This window comes from Arvicola amphibius, chromosome 9, assembly GCF_903992535.2.
Source record: "Arvicola amphibius chromosome 9, mArvAmp1.2, whole genome shotgun sequence".
Taxonomy (NCBI): domain Eukaryota; kingdom Metazoa; phylum Chordata; class Mammalia; order Rodentia; family Cricetidae; genus Arvicola; species Arvicola amphibius.
In genome coordinates, this window is record NC_052055.2 from 26,537,327 (window position 1) to 26,555,227 (window position 17,901).

Sequence of the window (17,901 nt, forward strand, 5' to 3'; positions counted from 1 at the left end):
AATTTAAAGTCTGTAACCACAGCTTCACATCTCTTTCATTCTTTCTGCAAGTGTGCTGATGTAAAGTATGCATTGAAATGCACTGAAGATAGTCTTATAAATGGATTTTAAATCCCTTGGAACAGATTTTTTCATATATACAGAGTTGATGTTTTTAACCTTACAATGAAAATGTCAGAATTTAGGGTTTCATTCTCCCATTACTTGCAGAGTGACTCCTAACTCAAACCTTCTGATTTCAAAACTGCATTCATTGTTAATGTACTCCTCTATTGTACCGGCTCCAGAGATTTCAAGCATGTCATTGATTCTGATTCATGGTAAAGCATCATCAGTTGTTTTTGACAGTTGAGGTTGTCTTATGTAAAAGTTCAAAGGAGGTACACTGGAAGTATTTAATGATTAAAAAATATTTTAAAATATTGAAAAACATTTTAAAGTTTTTAAAATTTGAAAGCCACAGTGATTTTCCTTCTGCTGTCTTTTTTAAAAAAGTAGAAAATAACTCGAGTTGGAAATGACCCTAACCTTGTCTGACATTTCTCTGACAGTTGCAAAAGAACCAAATAAACAGCAAACAAACAACAACACCAATACCACCAATAACAAAATACAACTGTAGTGTGGAACCTGAAGTTACATTTCCTTCTTTCAATAAGTTTGTAAACTCTTCATGGAGCTGCTGGTGTGCTTGTGCTTACTCCTCCTTCGTCTGTGTTGGCCACCCCTGGATTCCTATTGTTGTTGGACTTGGTCACTGCACTATTTGATTATGAGCCTCAAAGCTCAACCTTTAGCTATAGTAGTCCCCAGCTACTTTCTCTTTGCCTAAGTCCTTCCACATACATCCCACGATGGCTACTTTGCCTTTGTTTAGTGTCTTAAATCTTGTTTGGAAGACTTGGTTTCCCTTTTTAGGTATCCCTTTTCCAACCAATTCTTTTTGTCTTTAGAGACCATCTCCTATGCCCTTAGCCCTGAAGTCTCCCATTAGTTTTTCTTTTCAGTCAGAATATACTCTCTTCTGTTGTCTCGAGTATTTTCATTTCTCTGTGTCCTGTCACATTATATTTTCTTCTCCATATATATATATATATATATATATATATATATATATATATATATATATATATATATAAGATGGTCTCGTGTAGTCTGGGCTGTCCTTGAATTTCCCATATAGCTGAAGATAACTTTTAACTTCTGATCTTCCTTGCTTGTTCCTTCTCTGTCACACTGTCTTATGGTTAATTTTATTGCCTTATAAATTCCTTGCCTAACCCCTTCTGTTTTATTAGCTATTGTGTTTTAGTATTATACTGACACCTGGCTTGTCTTGTGGATCATTCAATAGAAAATGAGTTAAAACAAAACAAAACAAAAAACCTTGTTAGGTAAATCACATGATATTTGAAGATCTTTGATGGAGGGGAGGGATAGCTGAGGATGCATTTGTTGTTTGTTCACGACGGCCTCTTTATCACCATGTATTTTCAAGGGCAACTAGTTAGTACCTTTATTTTTTGTTTAAATTTTCTAATGATCATTTTATTTGCTTATGTTCATTCATAAAATTCACTAATTAAATTCATTTTTGTTTTAAAACTATTTCAGTTGCTTATAATAGGAATTAATCATGTTGGATGAACTTTATTGCCCATTTAGACAATGCTTTAGGGACATGAGTGGAAGATTAACTCTGTAGAGACATCACAAATATTTATTTAAAAATTTTTCCTACTAAAAGTCAATATAGTACCACTTTCTACTATGTATAGTATAACCACCATGTTATACTTTCACAATAAAGAATTTTGAGTTAAAAATGAAACACTAAGATTCAGGTAAGCAAGGGAGATGGCTCAGCAAGCAAAAGCATTTACTGACAAGTCTGATGACCTGAGTTTGAGTTGAGTTTGAACCCAACAACTCACATGGTGGAAGAACTTTCACAAATTTTTACCATATGCATGCCAATGCATGTGTGTCCCTCATACTGACAGACAACAGAGTAAATAAATTTAAAAAAACAAATTAATTTAGCAACTAAAAATTTTTATTTACAAGTATTATGAAGATATGATAAACTGATCCTAAAGTTTAAATGTTGAAAAAGTAAAATCATAGATTGATTTCTAAGAAATTAACTGTGAATTGAATGGTATGTGCTTCTTAAAAAGGAACAGTAGTAATATATTTCTCTCAATACATATAAGAGTTTAATGTAATTCTCTTCTTATCCACTGTATTATGAAAGAAAGAAAAGTAATGTCACTTTTAATTATGAAATAGCATGTTATATAGCGTTCCATATTTTCTATAGGCTTTATAAGTTTTTTATTTAATTATATAAAATCATATCCAAGAACTATATGCTGTTGAATATTTTTTCATCCTATAAATGGATTTTCAGCTTAGTCAACCACTAATTTATTAAACTAAAAACTCAATCATACTGATAATCTGCCACATAAATATAGTTAGCCTAATTTTTACATGTATGTATGTGTGAGTAGCTGTCAAGATGTAATACATAGTTTTATTAGTGAAATAAAACTTGGATTTTTAATACTTCATGTTTTATGTTTTCCTTTGGAGGACTGGATTGCTTTAGTCAAAGCAGCTGCTGCAGCTGCAGCAAAAAATAAGACAGTGACTAAGCCTCGGACCAGTGCTAACAGCAATAAAGAGAAAGAGAGAGACGGGGGAAAGTGGCTTACAGTGCCTTCAAGGAAGGCAGAAACTCCAACTTGCAGAGCCACAATAGAGACTGAGAAGAAGGAGGAGCTACCTACATCTAGTGAACCGTTTGGTACAAAATACATTCTTATTTTCCTTTCTTGTGACACAGGTAAACTGAGGTAGCAATAAGCCCAAATCTTTTGGTTACCTATAATTTTGAACTTAGAATTAAATTATTTGTTCCTAGTTTAATTAGGTGACTAACTTTATTATCTCATACATAACTATAAGGATACTGTCAAATACTGGCATTAGATGCTTTCAATATTCTTGAGTATAAATCATTATATATTTGTTAGTAGGTTTTTACTTGAAAGTTTTGGTTTAAGTGTTTAAGGGATTGTGCTGTTTCCATGTGCTGTATAGAAGAAATTATTCTCTTCAAGCTTTCCTTTAAGAAGGAAGGGGACTTTTATTTCTGTTGTATCAATCCAGAGAGATTTTTATTTGTTCCAGTCATAATCAAGCATTAGATTTAAAAAAGTAATATACAAAGCACTTTTACTAATTTGCTATCTATTAATTGTATGTTTTAATTTTGGATTCCAGACAAATTCTCATATATGTGTTCTGTTAAAAGTAGGACTTCACATAGACAGCGTTCCAAAGATCGTCTTTCCACAGCCAGAGAGCACATTAACAAACAAGAGGAAAAATAATCAAGGAAACTCATTTCAGGCAAAGAGAGCACGACTTAACAAGATTACTGGTAAACTACAATGATTCTTTTGGCAGTGGGGGAGGCTAAGGGATTCATGTTAGAGTAGTTTCTTTTTAATAAAGGAAAATGGATCTTTTGACTCAGTGTAATGAGTTGATTACTTTCTGGTTCTTCAAGTAAGCATCTCTCAACACTGTCATCTTTGTCTGTTACAAGCTGAAAATACCATGAATTTCTTACCTACCTCACAGGGATGTTGTGAGGATCCATCAGTTCCCATTGTTATAAGAGTTTGTAGTCTTGAAATCTCTTCCTTGGTAGGAATAGTTTCTGTCAGAATGGGTTATCTGCATTTATCAACTTGTGGTGACTTCATTTCGCTGGTTTTAAGTATTTTTACATATAAACGTCTTACAGATGACAAGGCTTAAGAATGGAACCATTTGTTATAAAAATTTTGGATATCTGAGTAAATTAAGTTCCTTACTCATTTGTTACTCCCTGCTTTTTTCTTGAGGTTGGTCTCTAGAGTACCTTCTTGTAAGGTAGCATATAGTAGTGTAGCATATAGTAGTAGTGCATACAACCCTAGCCAGGCTAGTAGTGCTGACAGAAAAGGGAATTGAAGTATTATAGCTATTGCCAATCATGCTATACCTGACACTTCTAGGCTGTCAGCCTAATTGGTTTCTAGTATTTAAAAGAAACATGATTATAATTCATCATTTAAAGGGAAGCTTAAATATTTTAATGGTTCAGACATTGATTTTTCGTTTTCTTATTTTAATTTTTTTTATTCATTTTACATACAAACCATAGTTCCCCCTCCCTCCCCTTCTTCTGCTTCACATCACCTCCTTCCGCAGCCCCCATCCACTCCTCAAATAGGGTAAGGCCTCCCATGGGAGTTAACTAAGCTTGTTATATCACAATGAAGCAGGACCAAGACCCTCCCCAGACATCTTATTTTTAAGAACAAAATATTTTCAAGGGCCTCTGGTTTAATAAAACTGAATAAACCTTTTTGGCATTTTTTAAGTACTTTGAAGAAGATTAGCTCCTTTGTTAGGGTCACAAATAAATATTAAGTGTGGTTGTGTCTGTTTTCAGAAGAGGAGACCTACTGACAGATGCCTGGAGCAGAGGGCTTTTGTGAGCTGCTCTGACAGGGCCCATTGAGGATTTTGATTCTTTCAGCACTGAAGGGATCAGGCTCATTCCATTTTTTTATAGTACTTTCATGGATTTCTCTGATATGGGTTGTTTTTGCCCTTAGTTCAGGAAATATCTTAGTATTACTTCACCCAATGAACCCTTTTCTTTAGAAATTGTTAGCCTTCGAGAAAGCCTGAATCTTCTCTAAACTGATACTTTTGCTGTCAACTTGAGACTTCGCTTATGGCTTAAAATACAGAACTCAGTGCTACTTGCAGGGCAGAGTGGAAAGCTGCTTCTCTCTCCTGTGATAAAGATTGAAACTACACTGTTGAGGATTCAAGACCAAGGAAGATGGAAATGCCACTGACAGGATACAACTAATTGCCAGCATCATGGGTTTTCCTCCTTCAGCCATATCACCTGTTTTTAGTTTCAGCCAATATTCTTTGACATATGCCTGCTTCTAAATGCCTTAATGGGAGGGGCAAGCTCATCTTTTAAAGAAATAAGGAAACTAAAAAACAAGCCAACTGAGTCCACAGTGATGCATGGCTTTGGAGTAGTAAGGATAAAAGAACCTTTTACCTTGTGCCTCACGTTGTCATCCTGGTTGCTTAGTAACACCTCAGGCCTTCTGTGAAGGACTTTTTCTTCAGTTTTCCATAAGAATTTTAAATGTGATGTTTAGCAACAAGAATAACACATAAGGTCTTACCCGTGTGAAGCCTTTATGGCCTTTTCCCATTATTAACTCAGAAGATTTAAATGTATCACAATTAGCTTCTCTGCTTCTAGTTTTGATTTCATGTCACAAATATGCCAGGCAAAAAGACGTTAGATGTTAAGATTGTCTTCAGTTGGCTAACCCTGGATTTGCTTATGTACAAGAAATTTTATTTTTGATCCATGAAAAGAAATAAGAACTAGTGTAAAATAGCAGATTCATATTGAAATTTTGCTGTATTTTAATCTTACCAAGTTCTATGTGTGTCTTTCCTTTACAAGAGAAAATGGGCAAGAATCATAGTAGTTTGTTCTCATTTACCCTCCTCTCATTCCACTCTACTTTTAAAAATCTAGGTGAAGATTAGTGAACCAGCAACTGGATAAGTTTAACTGTGTAATGATTCACTGTTTTGCTTTCCTTCCCTTCGTATTAATCCTATGGTGATTCTAATCCGATTGTTGTATAGAGAATGATAAAGTGATGAGATTTTCAAAGTTTGCAGCTAGGAAGAAATAAAATTGTAGTTGGATTCTGTATATGTGTGTATTCCCATTGGTTATTGCTTTTCAATATGTGATGTGCCTTATTGACAGTTCTATCATATATATATCATATATATATCATATATATATATCACATATATTCTATCATATATATATATATATATATATTCATTTGAGGTAGATAGTTTTACACTGAAAGCCAGAATTCATAACTTTAAAACAAGTTGCAAGCAAATTGAGTTTTTAGTAGATTTGAAAATAGCAACTGTAAAATAATAGCACAGGGTAAAATAATAAAGAATAGTTTGTAGTAGTTGGTATACTCTAATCACTGTAGGCATTGCTGGACGTAAGAAATGCTTGTGCAATGTCAGGGATTTTTGAAATATTTGAAAAAATCCTGAGATTAAATTTACTAGTGACACATAAAATTCACCAGTATTTTGAGCACTCCCCTTTGTGTTCCACGGAGCTGTGACCTCCTGCTTCTCAGAGAAGTAGATTATTATGAAGTGAATTTGTTTGCTGATAGGATTTGTGATGATTTAATATTCTACTTCTACCTACTGTTTAATATCTTGATTCTGTATCATGCATTCTCTAAGATACTTTTGTGGAGGAAGTCCTGTTTGTAATGTATTGATAATAAGTATTTGCAATAATTAAAATTAATTTCATTTGTGTCAATTACATCTGTTACATTCAAATTCTCATTTACTTCGGGTTTATAATTGGCAGGAAAAGGTAACTGGCTTTGGACTTTCTCTTGAGGCAGAAGTAGATCCTCCTCAAGTGTCTATTTTGTCGTTTGTCCCCTTTTGTTTATTCTTAGTAATTCATTTTAAATAGGCATATCCAGCATACAAGGTCTTACTGCTTATATTTGGAGCTTTTGAATTCTCTAGATAAGAGTGTATCTTTAAATCTAATTTTAAGTAGTTTGTTGTGTCTCATTATTATCTATGGCCACATGAAAAGATTGTCCTTTTTCTTCCCAACAACTACATGGAAATAGCTTTTTAATCAGTATGGTCTATACTATTGTAATAGGTTATGGATGGATTGTTTTGTTTCTTTTACAACTTGTACCATATTTTGAAATTTGAGCTTATAATTCATCTCATCTCCTGATGAATATAAAAAAAACTATTCTATCACGTCTATGAAATGAAACAGAATAAGTATCATTCATATATTGAATGACAAATATTTGTCGTGTTTGAATAGCTTTAAAAGATAGAAGTTCTGCTCATTTCCTAACATAAAAAGACCTTGATTCTATATTGTTTAACAAAAACTTCAGTAGCTCATTTGTTCTCAAGAATGTTAACTGGAAAAGAAAAAAAGAACACTGACTGTTGTTTTAAATGTTAAAGAAATAACCTAAACTACACCTTTGTGTGCATATAAAATGTTTACAGTGTTATTAAGATTGAATTTGTGGGTTAAAAACCTTATAAAATAGTTTATATCCCTTTATTTCTCACTTAAATCTAACTATGTTATGTGGGAAAGGGAGAAACTATGTAGACTGTTGTTTCAAAATAGGTGGAGTACCAGTCACTGATGTATCAAAATCATTGTTTTCTACTGAGCCTCCATTTCATACTCAGCTGTGGGTATTCAGCTTTCTAGTAAAGCCAGTGTGCTTTCTGCCTCATGTAATATTTATCTCTCTTAATACTTTAGGGAGGCCATGTAAATATGTGTGTTCCCATCTAGGTCATTTAATACCTTTGGGATAGTTACTTGAGAAAGTCAGGCCATGTTGCCTTGTGAGTAGCTCTCTATCCTGTAGTGTTTCAAGGAAACTTTTCCCTTCCGTGAAGTAATATTAACAGTTTCAGTAATAAAGCTGATAAAAATTGCTATGTCATGTTTACTGTTGGTACCACTTGTTATATGTTTCCTCTTCTAAACAAAACAGCCATTAAACTGAGTATTTGTCATTTTAAAGTCCTAATAAACCTGGTCTCACAGAAAGTACTGAATAAATGAGCAAAGAATTGTATTCAACGAGATGCCTTTATTAATGAAGGCAGCAGAATATAGAGAGGTGTTAGTGATAGAACTTTTCATTCTGTCACCATTTATAGAATGAAGTTGTCAGGCCAGGTGTTCAAATGACCCACACACTCTTCCCCTTTCATATAAAATTGGTCCATGAAATGGTCTTGAAACTTTTGTAGGAAAATAAGACATAAATGAGCACTGATACAAATGCACAAAGTTTAGGTTAAAGAATTTAGGTTGGAATTAAAATTTAGTAATACTTTTTTAAAATTAGTATGATGATAGAATGATATTCTACTCTTGTTTTATGAGTATTAGCAAAATAAACCATCTTTATCTGGACTTGGAAGCCAGAACCTTTTTCCCCAAATAAGTGTGTATATTTAAGGATCTCAAAAGTAATATTTAGAAAAATACTACCCACGTATGTGAACAACTCTCAATATTGACTTAGTCTCTTGTTAAGGGTGTTTGCATTTTTTAAAAGATAGCATTTTAATGCTTTCTATATATGGGAAATTTCATCTGCTATCATTTTAGAAGTTTATTGTGCAGAAATTACTATTTTTTCTAACAAGCCATTTCTCTACAATTCTTGTCAAGGTTTGTTGGCATCCAAAGCTGTTGGGGTAGATGGTGCTGAAAAGAAAGAAGGCTGCGCTGCGGCAGCTCCAGTCCTGGAGCAGGTATGGAATGGTAGCATTTGATTGTCTCCCGTCCCACTGGAGTGCTCACGGAGCTGTAGTACCCACGGGACTGCAGGTGTCCCTCTGATCAGATGTGCGAATAGAGCACTGACTCGTTGATGATATATTTTTATCTCTGCCTTCTCCCGAGTATGCAGATAAACTATGGACTTCATTAGCTTATTTGTTTTCCATAGCCTGATATTAACGCCATTGTCTCCAAAATTAGAAGGCTTGGAGACAGGCGTCCCAGGGTATGAGCTTCCAGCTGGATACCTTTAGCTTTCAAAAAGACCCTTACACAAATACTTTTTATTTGTGAGTTTAAACAGGGTTTTTTGACATCTAATTAAACTTCTTTTATAAGAAGTTTCTTTTATATTGTAACAGTTGGTGTTGTTAGACTGTGTTTTATGAATTGATCAATGAGCCATAAATTTTTTGCTAGGATGTATATTTTAATAACTACAATAAAAAGAGAATTTAAAAATCGTTTAAGGGTCTGTCTTAAACCACCTAATAGAAAAATTTAAAACTGAAGGCTACAGTTGCTAGAATTGGCCGTGTCTACCTTTGAGCTCCCACAATACTGTACATAATGAGCTGTGCATGCTTTTCCATCCTCTAAGGGCTTACCTGCTTAGGCACTGTACGAATACAGTAATAGCCATAACTGGATTTCTTTGGTTCTCCTGTTTTAAAATCTGAGCCTTAATGTAGTTTCAATATACCCTTTTTGTATTATCTTAATTTTCTTTATTAGTAGCCTAGTAAAGAAGACTTTAAAATGAGTATCTTTTGTTCTTCTCTATATGTGTTTAAAGAATAGCCCAAATTTAATTGATATTGTATTGAGTTTTTCAGTGTTTATTCAGGCCTGATTTGAAAGCAGTACATTGTTTTGGTGCCTCCATTAATGTTGTATTAAATCAGTGGTCTTTTAAATTGATCAATATGTCAATGACTCATACTTTCTGGTTTTCTATCAGCATCAAACGGTTAAGTCTTTGCCGTTATTGTCAGTATACCAACCAAATTTTAAATAACTTTTTTTACTGTGTATGACTATATTCAAGGTCCCAGATATAACAATATTTTGTACTCCTACAACTGTTACATTATATTCAGAATGCAACATATCAGGGACTTGGGTATTAAAATATTTCTGGAAAATTCATTACAATGTCAATCTTTCATTACACATTATCTTTGAGGTAAATGTGATTGTGAAAATTAATATATGTGGAAGTTAGTTTAGAGGTCAGTAACCAGTTCAGAAAGTCAGTTTTAAAAGGAAATTAGAGTGACTCGGCTATTAGTACTTGCATAATTCAAGACTTTTCAAAGTCCTTAGCAATTTTGTAACAGAGACCAATAATCATTAATGGAACCTTTGTAAACTGTTCTAGAGTTTAAGGAACATCATGCTGTTCCCTCTCTTTTTTTTTTTGTTATTCAGGTTGATTTCAATGTGAAAATGTTTTGTAACCAAACTCTTCATTTTTATGCTATATGTTAGCCTTGCTTCTAAGCTAAAAAGCCGAGTTATAAAACTCTTAACTATCTCAGTTGGTATCAGCAAGAGACCTAAATGAGTTTTGATTGTTGCTAACTTCTGTTTTCTAAGAAGTTACATTGCCAGTTATGACAGATTGATAACATGCCTACAGCCACAATTTGCTGTGCTAATGGAGTTATTATAGATTCAAACTGTGGTCTTGGACCCCATTATCAGATTATTAGTTATAGATTACTTAATTGTATTAGGGAAATGTGATGATATATTTACTTTTGGATATTTGATGCATAATAATTCAGTAAGGTTTAAATATGTTAATTTGTCCTTGTTTAGAAGTTAAGCACCTTACCAAGTTATTAATTTAAGTTTTAAAATCTTGTTTTATAACTTTGTAACTCAAGAGTAATGGATGCTGTAGTGATGTCTCTCACATATGTGAAGATGAACAATAAAATTGTTTATTTACAAGTAATGGCTCTAATTACTTTCCTGGCAACACCTTTTATGATAAGCTTAGGAATACTTTCCAGTCATGGAGTTCTTTTTCAAATGAAAGTTCCACTTGCACACATTTGTAGTGAAGAAATTCAAAAGTAGAAAATGAAAGTTGAATGAATGGGACACTTGACACAGGCCCTTTTATGTCAGATCCTTAGCATGCCATCTTAGAACATTCAGTGATGCCATATTTAATATCAAATATATAATTTTCCCCACCAGAGTCTGAGTAACTTTTATTTTAATGAGAACAGAATTATTTATTTATTTGATTCCCAAGCAATGATCTTTTATAGTCTAGAAAACAGAAGATTACAAATTCAATGATCATCCCCCTTTCCCAAATACATGGTAATTAAACAGTTTCTTGGGGACAGGCATGTTATTCATAGGACTAGTGACTTTACTCGTTATAGTGGCTTGCTATAATATCAATTTTTAGAAGTTTGTATCTCATGTTTTGCTGTCAGATATCAGCATGAAAATCAGTGTAGGCATTGCAGTATGACAGAATGTGGGCCGACTGTGGCTGCTTTCTGTTGTCTTTAACAGTCGATACTTTCACACTTATTTTTACATGTCCAGGGAATTTTACTGCCACGTGAATAAAATGTTCTTAATGAAAGAACTGACAAAAGTTCTAATTTTTTTAAAAGTATCAGTTGGCAGGAATAAGGTAAAAACTCATCTAAGAATGCGACGTATTTTGTTTTTAAATCCAATGTTTTAACTTACACTTTATCTTTTTTATGTTGTTGTTGTTGTAGTTGTTGCTTGTTCTGTATTGTTTTTTAGTCTTTTAACTCTCTACTGCTGGTGGCTCTGATTTCATGATGCATTTTGCTTATGAAACTAGCTTTCAGCACTAAAATGAGTTAAAGAGAATGTTTTGTTAATTTGGTCATTGTTTTCCTGTTGAGATCTTTCTTTAAAGGGAAACTGTCTACTGAGACAGCCACACACTTGATGATAGAGGCTATAAAAACTCTTCTAAAAGGCAGACTTTTGAATGTATTCCTTCAGAGCTTCAAAACCTGGAATACTTATTTTCATTCATTTAGCTGATATTAATAAGATTGACAATTGCAGTTTCAGAAGAGAGAAATTTCAAATTAATACTGAAAAAGTTTGTCCAGTAGGATACTTAATATGGAAGAATTTCATAGGCATTAAAAACACAGACTCATAGTTGACAGTATCCCTTTAAAGACAGCCTAGTCAACTTTTAGTTCATAATTTGTGGGGTTCTTTTTGGTTTTTCATTTGTAATAGAAATGTTATATGTTGCTTAACAATGTTTTTGGATACTAAAGTTGCATAACAATCAAAAATAGACTACAAGAAGAAAAATGAAGAAACCAAAATAAAAATATCAATTTTTTATTATTTATTCAGGCGATTTCACCTAAACCTCAAAGTCAGAAAAAAAATGAAGCTGTCATTAGCAGTTCTGCCAACACTCAGAAACCTGCACTGTTATCCTCAACTTTGTCTTCAGGGAAGGCTCGCAGCAAGAAATGCAAACATGAATCTGGAGAGTCTTCTGGGTGTATAAAAACCCCTAAGTCACCACTTGCCCCAGAATTAATACAAGCCAAGGATTTGACGCTTGTATCTCAGCTTTCTTCAGTGATAAATAAAACTAGTGAGCACAGACTTTACAAATAGTTACTTATCCTGTAAGATAGATTCAAAGCAGTTTTGTTTTAGTACTATTGTTTTTTATGAAGTTGCTTTTTGAAAACTCAAAATTAAGTGGATATGATAGAGAAAGCTTAAAACTAATTCAAGAGTGGAAATCGTGGACATTTCCTACTGCTTTACTGTTCCAAGTCTGCAGTGCACTTTCAGCAGCCCTGCCGTGCAATGGCGGGGTCCCATTGCAGTTGTACTCTCCTCAGCTAATAATACAAGGCCTGATTCATTACAAAAAACAAACAAACAAAACACCCCTGGAAACAAAAAGAACTGTAGAAGGACCCTTGGTAGGTGTTTTACATAACTCCTCATTCCCTCTGTGGCCAGGCAGGAGGCATCTCCTTTTACCTGTAGTGCACTTTATTTATTTATTTATTTATTTTTATGTTAACAAGGCAGCCTCGAGTCTTGTCTCATTCTTAGTGAAAGGAGAATGCCTTCTTGGTTATAAAGATTTGACTGCTGGCTACTACCATTTTAGTGTTAGATGTTTAAAAAAGGGTTTTTGGCTTTTGTTTTGTTTTTAACATGGATTTGGCTAGATAAAGATAAGGTTTATTTGACCCCAGGTTTAGCATTGAGAACAGTTATCTGGTACATGTCTAGCTAGGTGACACTTTCCTTTTGCCCCTTTATTCAGCAAATAGATTAGTGTTGTAATCAGGACATAAGAATGGCAGATTTCCTTCTAAACAGTCCTCTGTTGTGTCTTCCAGAATAATGATATTGGCATTTGGAAGACTTTATTAAACATGCTAATCTGTTTTTCATTCCGTTCTCACATTTATCATTAAACCACATATTTTAAACTTTGATCAGTCTTTATTTTTTAATAAATAAGGAGAAACAAAGGGAATAGAAAATTCTTATCTCTGAAACTTCTTTATAAAAGAACATCAGTAGTAGTCATTAGATTATCACCACACCAAAAAGCATTTTATCTTGAAGTTATTTTATATATTAATACAACCACAGTATCATAAAAGTTACATTTGTCTTTTGATTTTTCCCCATTATCATCTTGTCTTTTTTCATTATTTTTCATTGTTATCAAAGCATCAGCTCCTTTAAACTACTTCTTTCTAAATTAGCAATACTACTTTACCTATACAATCCTACCTACTATATAATTCAACATTTCATAGTCCAGGGTAAAAGAGGAACTCTCAAGTGTTAAAGAATCATCCAAACATTTGGGTTAACATTGCTAAAAGTTAAATAAATGATACAGTTAGTTGTTGGAACAAATGAAAATATTTAATGGCAAGAATAGTATCATGTAAATTATAGTCTAATTTGGCCATAATAAATGCATTGGTTTGTTTGTGTTCAATTTTTTGAATGAATCAGGCCCCCGATTTCTGTAAGAGTCCATGTGGGAGAGTAAGGATGGGATGGGTTATTTGCAGCAGCTTCACTTGGGGAAGGCCAGAAAGCAAAGCCCCAACTGTGGAATGTATGTACAAGCTATCACCTGTGCCCCTGCCTTCCTTTCCCTTTAGATTGCTTAGGCTTGCTATGTAGCAAAGGAATTTCTCTCCCTGCTTTCTCCCTTTCTCCCTTTACCTGCCTTCCCCTATTTTTGCTTACAAAGAAACTACTTTCCTGGAGGCAAATGACAGTAGCACAAGACTGCACTGTTGGAGAGCCCTTTCCAGTCTCACACTGTGGGAGAGCTACTGGAAATGAATGTCCCATAGAACTGTCTTAGAGTTCTTGTAGGGTTAGATTTTAGAAGTTCTGATGAACTTTTTTGTGAAAAGGGCACCTTTTGATTGCCTCTGGAATGTTCCATTTCTTGTGGTTATCTAGTAGCAGCACCACAGGGCAGAATATGGCTCATTTTTCCCCCGCTTATCTCCTTAAATATTATAAGATGATCCTGGTATGTATCTGCTTCGTGAACATTGAAGATCTTTTTCTAGGTCCTCCACAGCCTGTGAATCCCCCTAGACCTTGCAAGCATAGTGAGCGGAGAAGAAGATCTCAGCGGTTAGCCACCTTACCCATGCCTGATGATTCTCTAGAAAAGCTTCCTTCTTCCTCTTCAGCCACTGATGGGAAAGTATTCTCCCTCAGTTCTCAGAATCAGCAAGAATCTTCAGTACCAGAGGGTAATGTATATTGATTTCCTATAGAACCAAATGTAAAGGAAGATAAATATCTAACAGCAATTGTTTGAACATTAAGTTTTCTTCTTAATGTCTCTTGGACTTAGAAGCACTTCACATATTCTACAGATACCTTCTGGTGTCTTCTTTTTGCCAGGCACTGTGTAAATACCAGTGATCTATACTGATATGAACTGAGCCATTTTGTCTGTGTTAATATTATGATTTTCTTTTTCTTTTGATTTTATATAGTTCCTGCTATTGCACATATGCCACTCCAGAAGCTGGGACCCTGTCTCCCTCTTGATTTAAGTTGTGGTTCAGAAGTCATAGCACCTCGAGCCCCAGACTACTCCTCTTCTGGTGGTGAATGTTCCAGGGAAGGAAAGGAGGAGACACAGTCATTTGCAAATCCCTCCTCCAAAGTAGTGAGTGATGTAAAAGGAGCTTCAGCAGCCTCTGGTAAGGAAGCTCTTAGTTAAGTTTGGCCTAAACATTTTGATATTTAGTTCCACTTGATTAATACGAAATTCCACTTCTAAGGACTTCTAAGGCTGGGTCAAACTACCAAGTTTTAGGTCAACTAAGGCAATATAGCAAGACCCTGTCTCAAAACAACAAGAAATAGATTATATGAAATCCTTACTTTTACAATTAGAAATTAATAGTTAAATTTTTATTCATGAAGCAAGAAGATACTTCAGGGGATGAGTTCCTAGGTTTACAAATGTTGGTAGAATTTAAATCTAAATAGAATCTAGATTGAGTTTAGTTGTGTTACCTGTGTCGTAAGTGTATGCTCATGTTTGGAGACAGAATATCCTGTCTGAATATAATTTATTATTACGTTTTTGGGACAACCATGTTTAGCACATTTTTAGGTAATGTTATTGTTTATAATCCAAAAACATGGGTGGTAATTTTTTTATTAAGTTGATCTTTTAAATCTAACATGGTTCATATTTCTTATGTAAAGTTGCAACATTTTATTTAGAAATATTATAATTTTAAAGTTTCATAAAAATAATATATGTGTATATATACACACATATATAAAATTTTCAGAAGTCAAATAGTACTTTTCAGTTGTCTTCTTCCCAAGTAAATTATTAATTTGGAACTGGCTGGTGAGAGATTGGAATCAAGCTAGATCAGGAGACAAATATAAAGTAGCTATATGTGTTGGCAATAATTATGTTTAACAACATCTTCCACAAAGAATGTGGAGGCAGCTTCTTGGATGAAGCCAAAATATAGTTTGCTTTGCTCTGTCCATGCTACACACTAAAATAATGACATCAGTATCTTAATTTAATCTGCTGCCTTTAACTTGTTCTTTCTTTCAAAGTAGTAATGTTAGTATTCTCAAGTACATAATTATCTACTATTCCACTTTACCTATAAAGATTTAAATTGGTTTATAAATGATGACTTTTCCTTATTTAAAAAAAAGCCCACATCTGAAAATTGGTTGATTTTGATAGATTTTCATTGCTCAGATCTGATCTGTTGTCCTTAGATATTCTTCTTAACCTGATCTTAGAGTAATTCAGTTCATTTTCTTTTTTTTTTCCACAAAATTCCTGACTTATTGACCTTTCGAGGAAGTTTTTCTTGTAAAGGTCCCATGTACTATTTTAATGGTCTGTAACTCCTCACTTCATTCAGTATATGAGAATGATCTTAATGTCATAATAACATGTACCTACTGGAAAAATGATTTTTTGATGTGTATATGAAGATATTTGTATGTTCCTTAAAATATATATTTGAATTGATTGTAATCAGACTGAAGTACAGATCAATAGAAGTATGTGTCATAAATAGTGTCATGTAGGACTGGAGTGATGGCTTGATAGTTAAAAGAGTACTGGCTACTCTTCCTGAGAGCCCTGCCTTTGATATCAAGCAAACACATGGCACCTCACAACCATCTATAACCTCACTCCCAGGGGATCCAGTGCCCTCTTCTGGCCTCTTAAAGATATAGTACAAATGTGGTGCATAGACATGCAGGCAAATACACCTTTTAAAAAAATGTCCTGTCAACCATATTGTTTATTCCAAAAATCAAAACAGTATTTGTACACCAAAATCCTTTGTCTAGATGATTTTGCTTCTAACCAGGAGATTTACTGGGTCCTCTTTTGTTTGGTTTGGCTGTTTGTTTTCCCTTTAAATTTCTGGCATATTTGCAGCTATATGATTGACTACCTTGGAGAGGTAGTCATAATGTTCATAATGTTAGATTATGCAAGAGCAAAAAGAAGGCACAACCATTGTCTTCTCTTTTAAAATGTTAGCAGTAACTGTTTGGAGAGTTTGGTAGGATGTAGGTCAGTAGGTAAAGGATTCACCCTTTCCACATCACATGAGTGTCGAAAGAATCAGGTTTCTTCAGCATATAACAAAGAGCAGTGGACATATAGAAGTAGTATGTACAGCAAAGGTCTGGAGGGTAGGAAAACTGGGAGGGAATGTCCCTTTTTAGAAGGTTCTTCATAGGGTTAGCATCTGTTACATTGCTTGTAGTTTTTTAGCAGGCGATTCCTGCTATTTAAATGTGGGTGATCCAGTTTGAAGTTTTCAGTCCTGGGCAGTTAGAGCCACTCACATGTAACTTCACATCATGCAATTTGGATGGTGTGCATGAGGACAACTCTATGGCAGCTGGTTGTGGCTAGTTTTGGTTGGCTGTTCTGTTTTGGTAACAGGAGCTCTATTTTCCTGTTTGAGGAATACTCTAGGGCTAGATTTGCAATGGAGACTCAGCCCATCTTTGTCTCTCATTCATGCCGACCCATCCACAGAAACTGAAAATAGCAAGACAATTTCCAAAGAAAGTGAAAACTTTGGATTTTCATGCACTACATTTACAGATCTGTTTGTGGAACTGTAATCTTATTGGTATGCATGTAAGTGAGCTTAACATTTTAAGAGCACAGTGCTCAGCAGTTTTGTTTGTTTTTGTTTTTGAAGAGAAAGGTTCATTTGGCTTGTAGTTCTAGGGAATATAAAATGAGAAGCCAAAATGGCAGGAGCATTTGACAGTTCATCATATCATATTCACAGTCGGGAAACAGACGGATGAACACATTTTCTGCTTGCTTTCTCCTTTTAATTCAATCCAAGACCCAGCTCATGAAATGGGGTTACCCATGTGTAGGCTGGGTCTTCCTACCTCGGGTAGTCTAGATATTTGCTTAAAACAAGCAAATGCATAGTTCTAAGCTAGCTACTTAAAGTTGGGATGTACGTAATCATGTATAGTGTACACAGGGTATTTGAACGGGACAAGGTAAGACTTAATTCATTTCTGTGACTCTTGAATTTTTCTTTTTGAGGAAATTAATGCAGTTTATGCTGTATTTTTAATTTAAAATTGGGTCCATTTGTTTTACTTTCAGTGAACTTCTATGTGGTCTGCATGTTTTTTTTCTTTTTGTATTTTTCTGTTGTGGTAGTAGCTTTTTGTTTTGTTTCTTTGAAACATGATCTCAGCTATGTCCACAGCTCAGATAGTATGAAACATAATATTTACCCTGAACTGGTTTTGAAGTCTCAGTTTTCTTGCTTTAGCTTCTA

At 34.2% G+C, this 17,901-nt stretch overlaps 1 protein-coding gene across 2 annotated transcripts in view; it reads left to right on the forward strand.

Annotated features, from left to right (window-relative positions):
• Phf20l1 (PHD finger protein 20 like 1) overlaps positions 1-17,901 on the forward strand; it is a 65,736-nt gene that overhangs the window by 22,458 nt on the left and 25,377 nt on the right. For both annotated transcript variants that reach the window (XM_038342707.2, XM_038342706.1), the window contains 6 exons: positions 2,599-2,812; positions 3,326-3,451; positions 8,408-8,490; positions 11,903-12,152; positions 14,131-14,319; positions 14,569-14,778. In XM_038342707.2, coding sequence (XP_038198635.1) covers positions 2,599-2,812; positions 3,326-3,451; positions 8,408-8,490; positions 11,903-12,152; positions 14,131-14,319; positions 14,569-14,778 — 1,072 coding nt within the window. The remainder of the gene's footprint in view (positions 1-2,598; positions 2,813-3,325; positions 3,452-8,407; positions 8,491-11,902; positions 12,153-14,130; positions 14,320-14,568; positions 14,779-17,901) is intronic.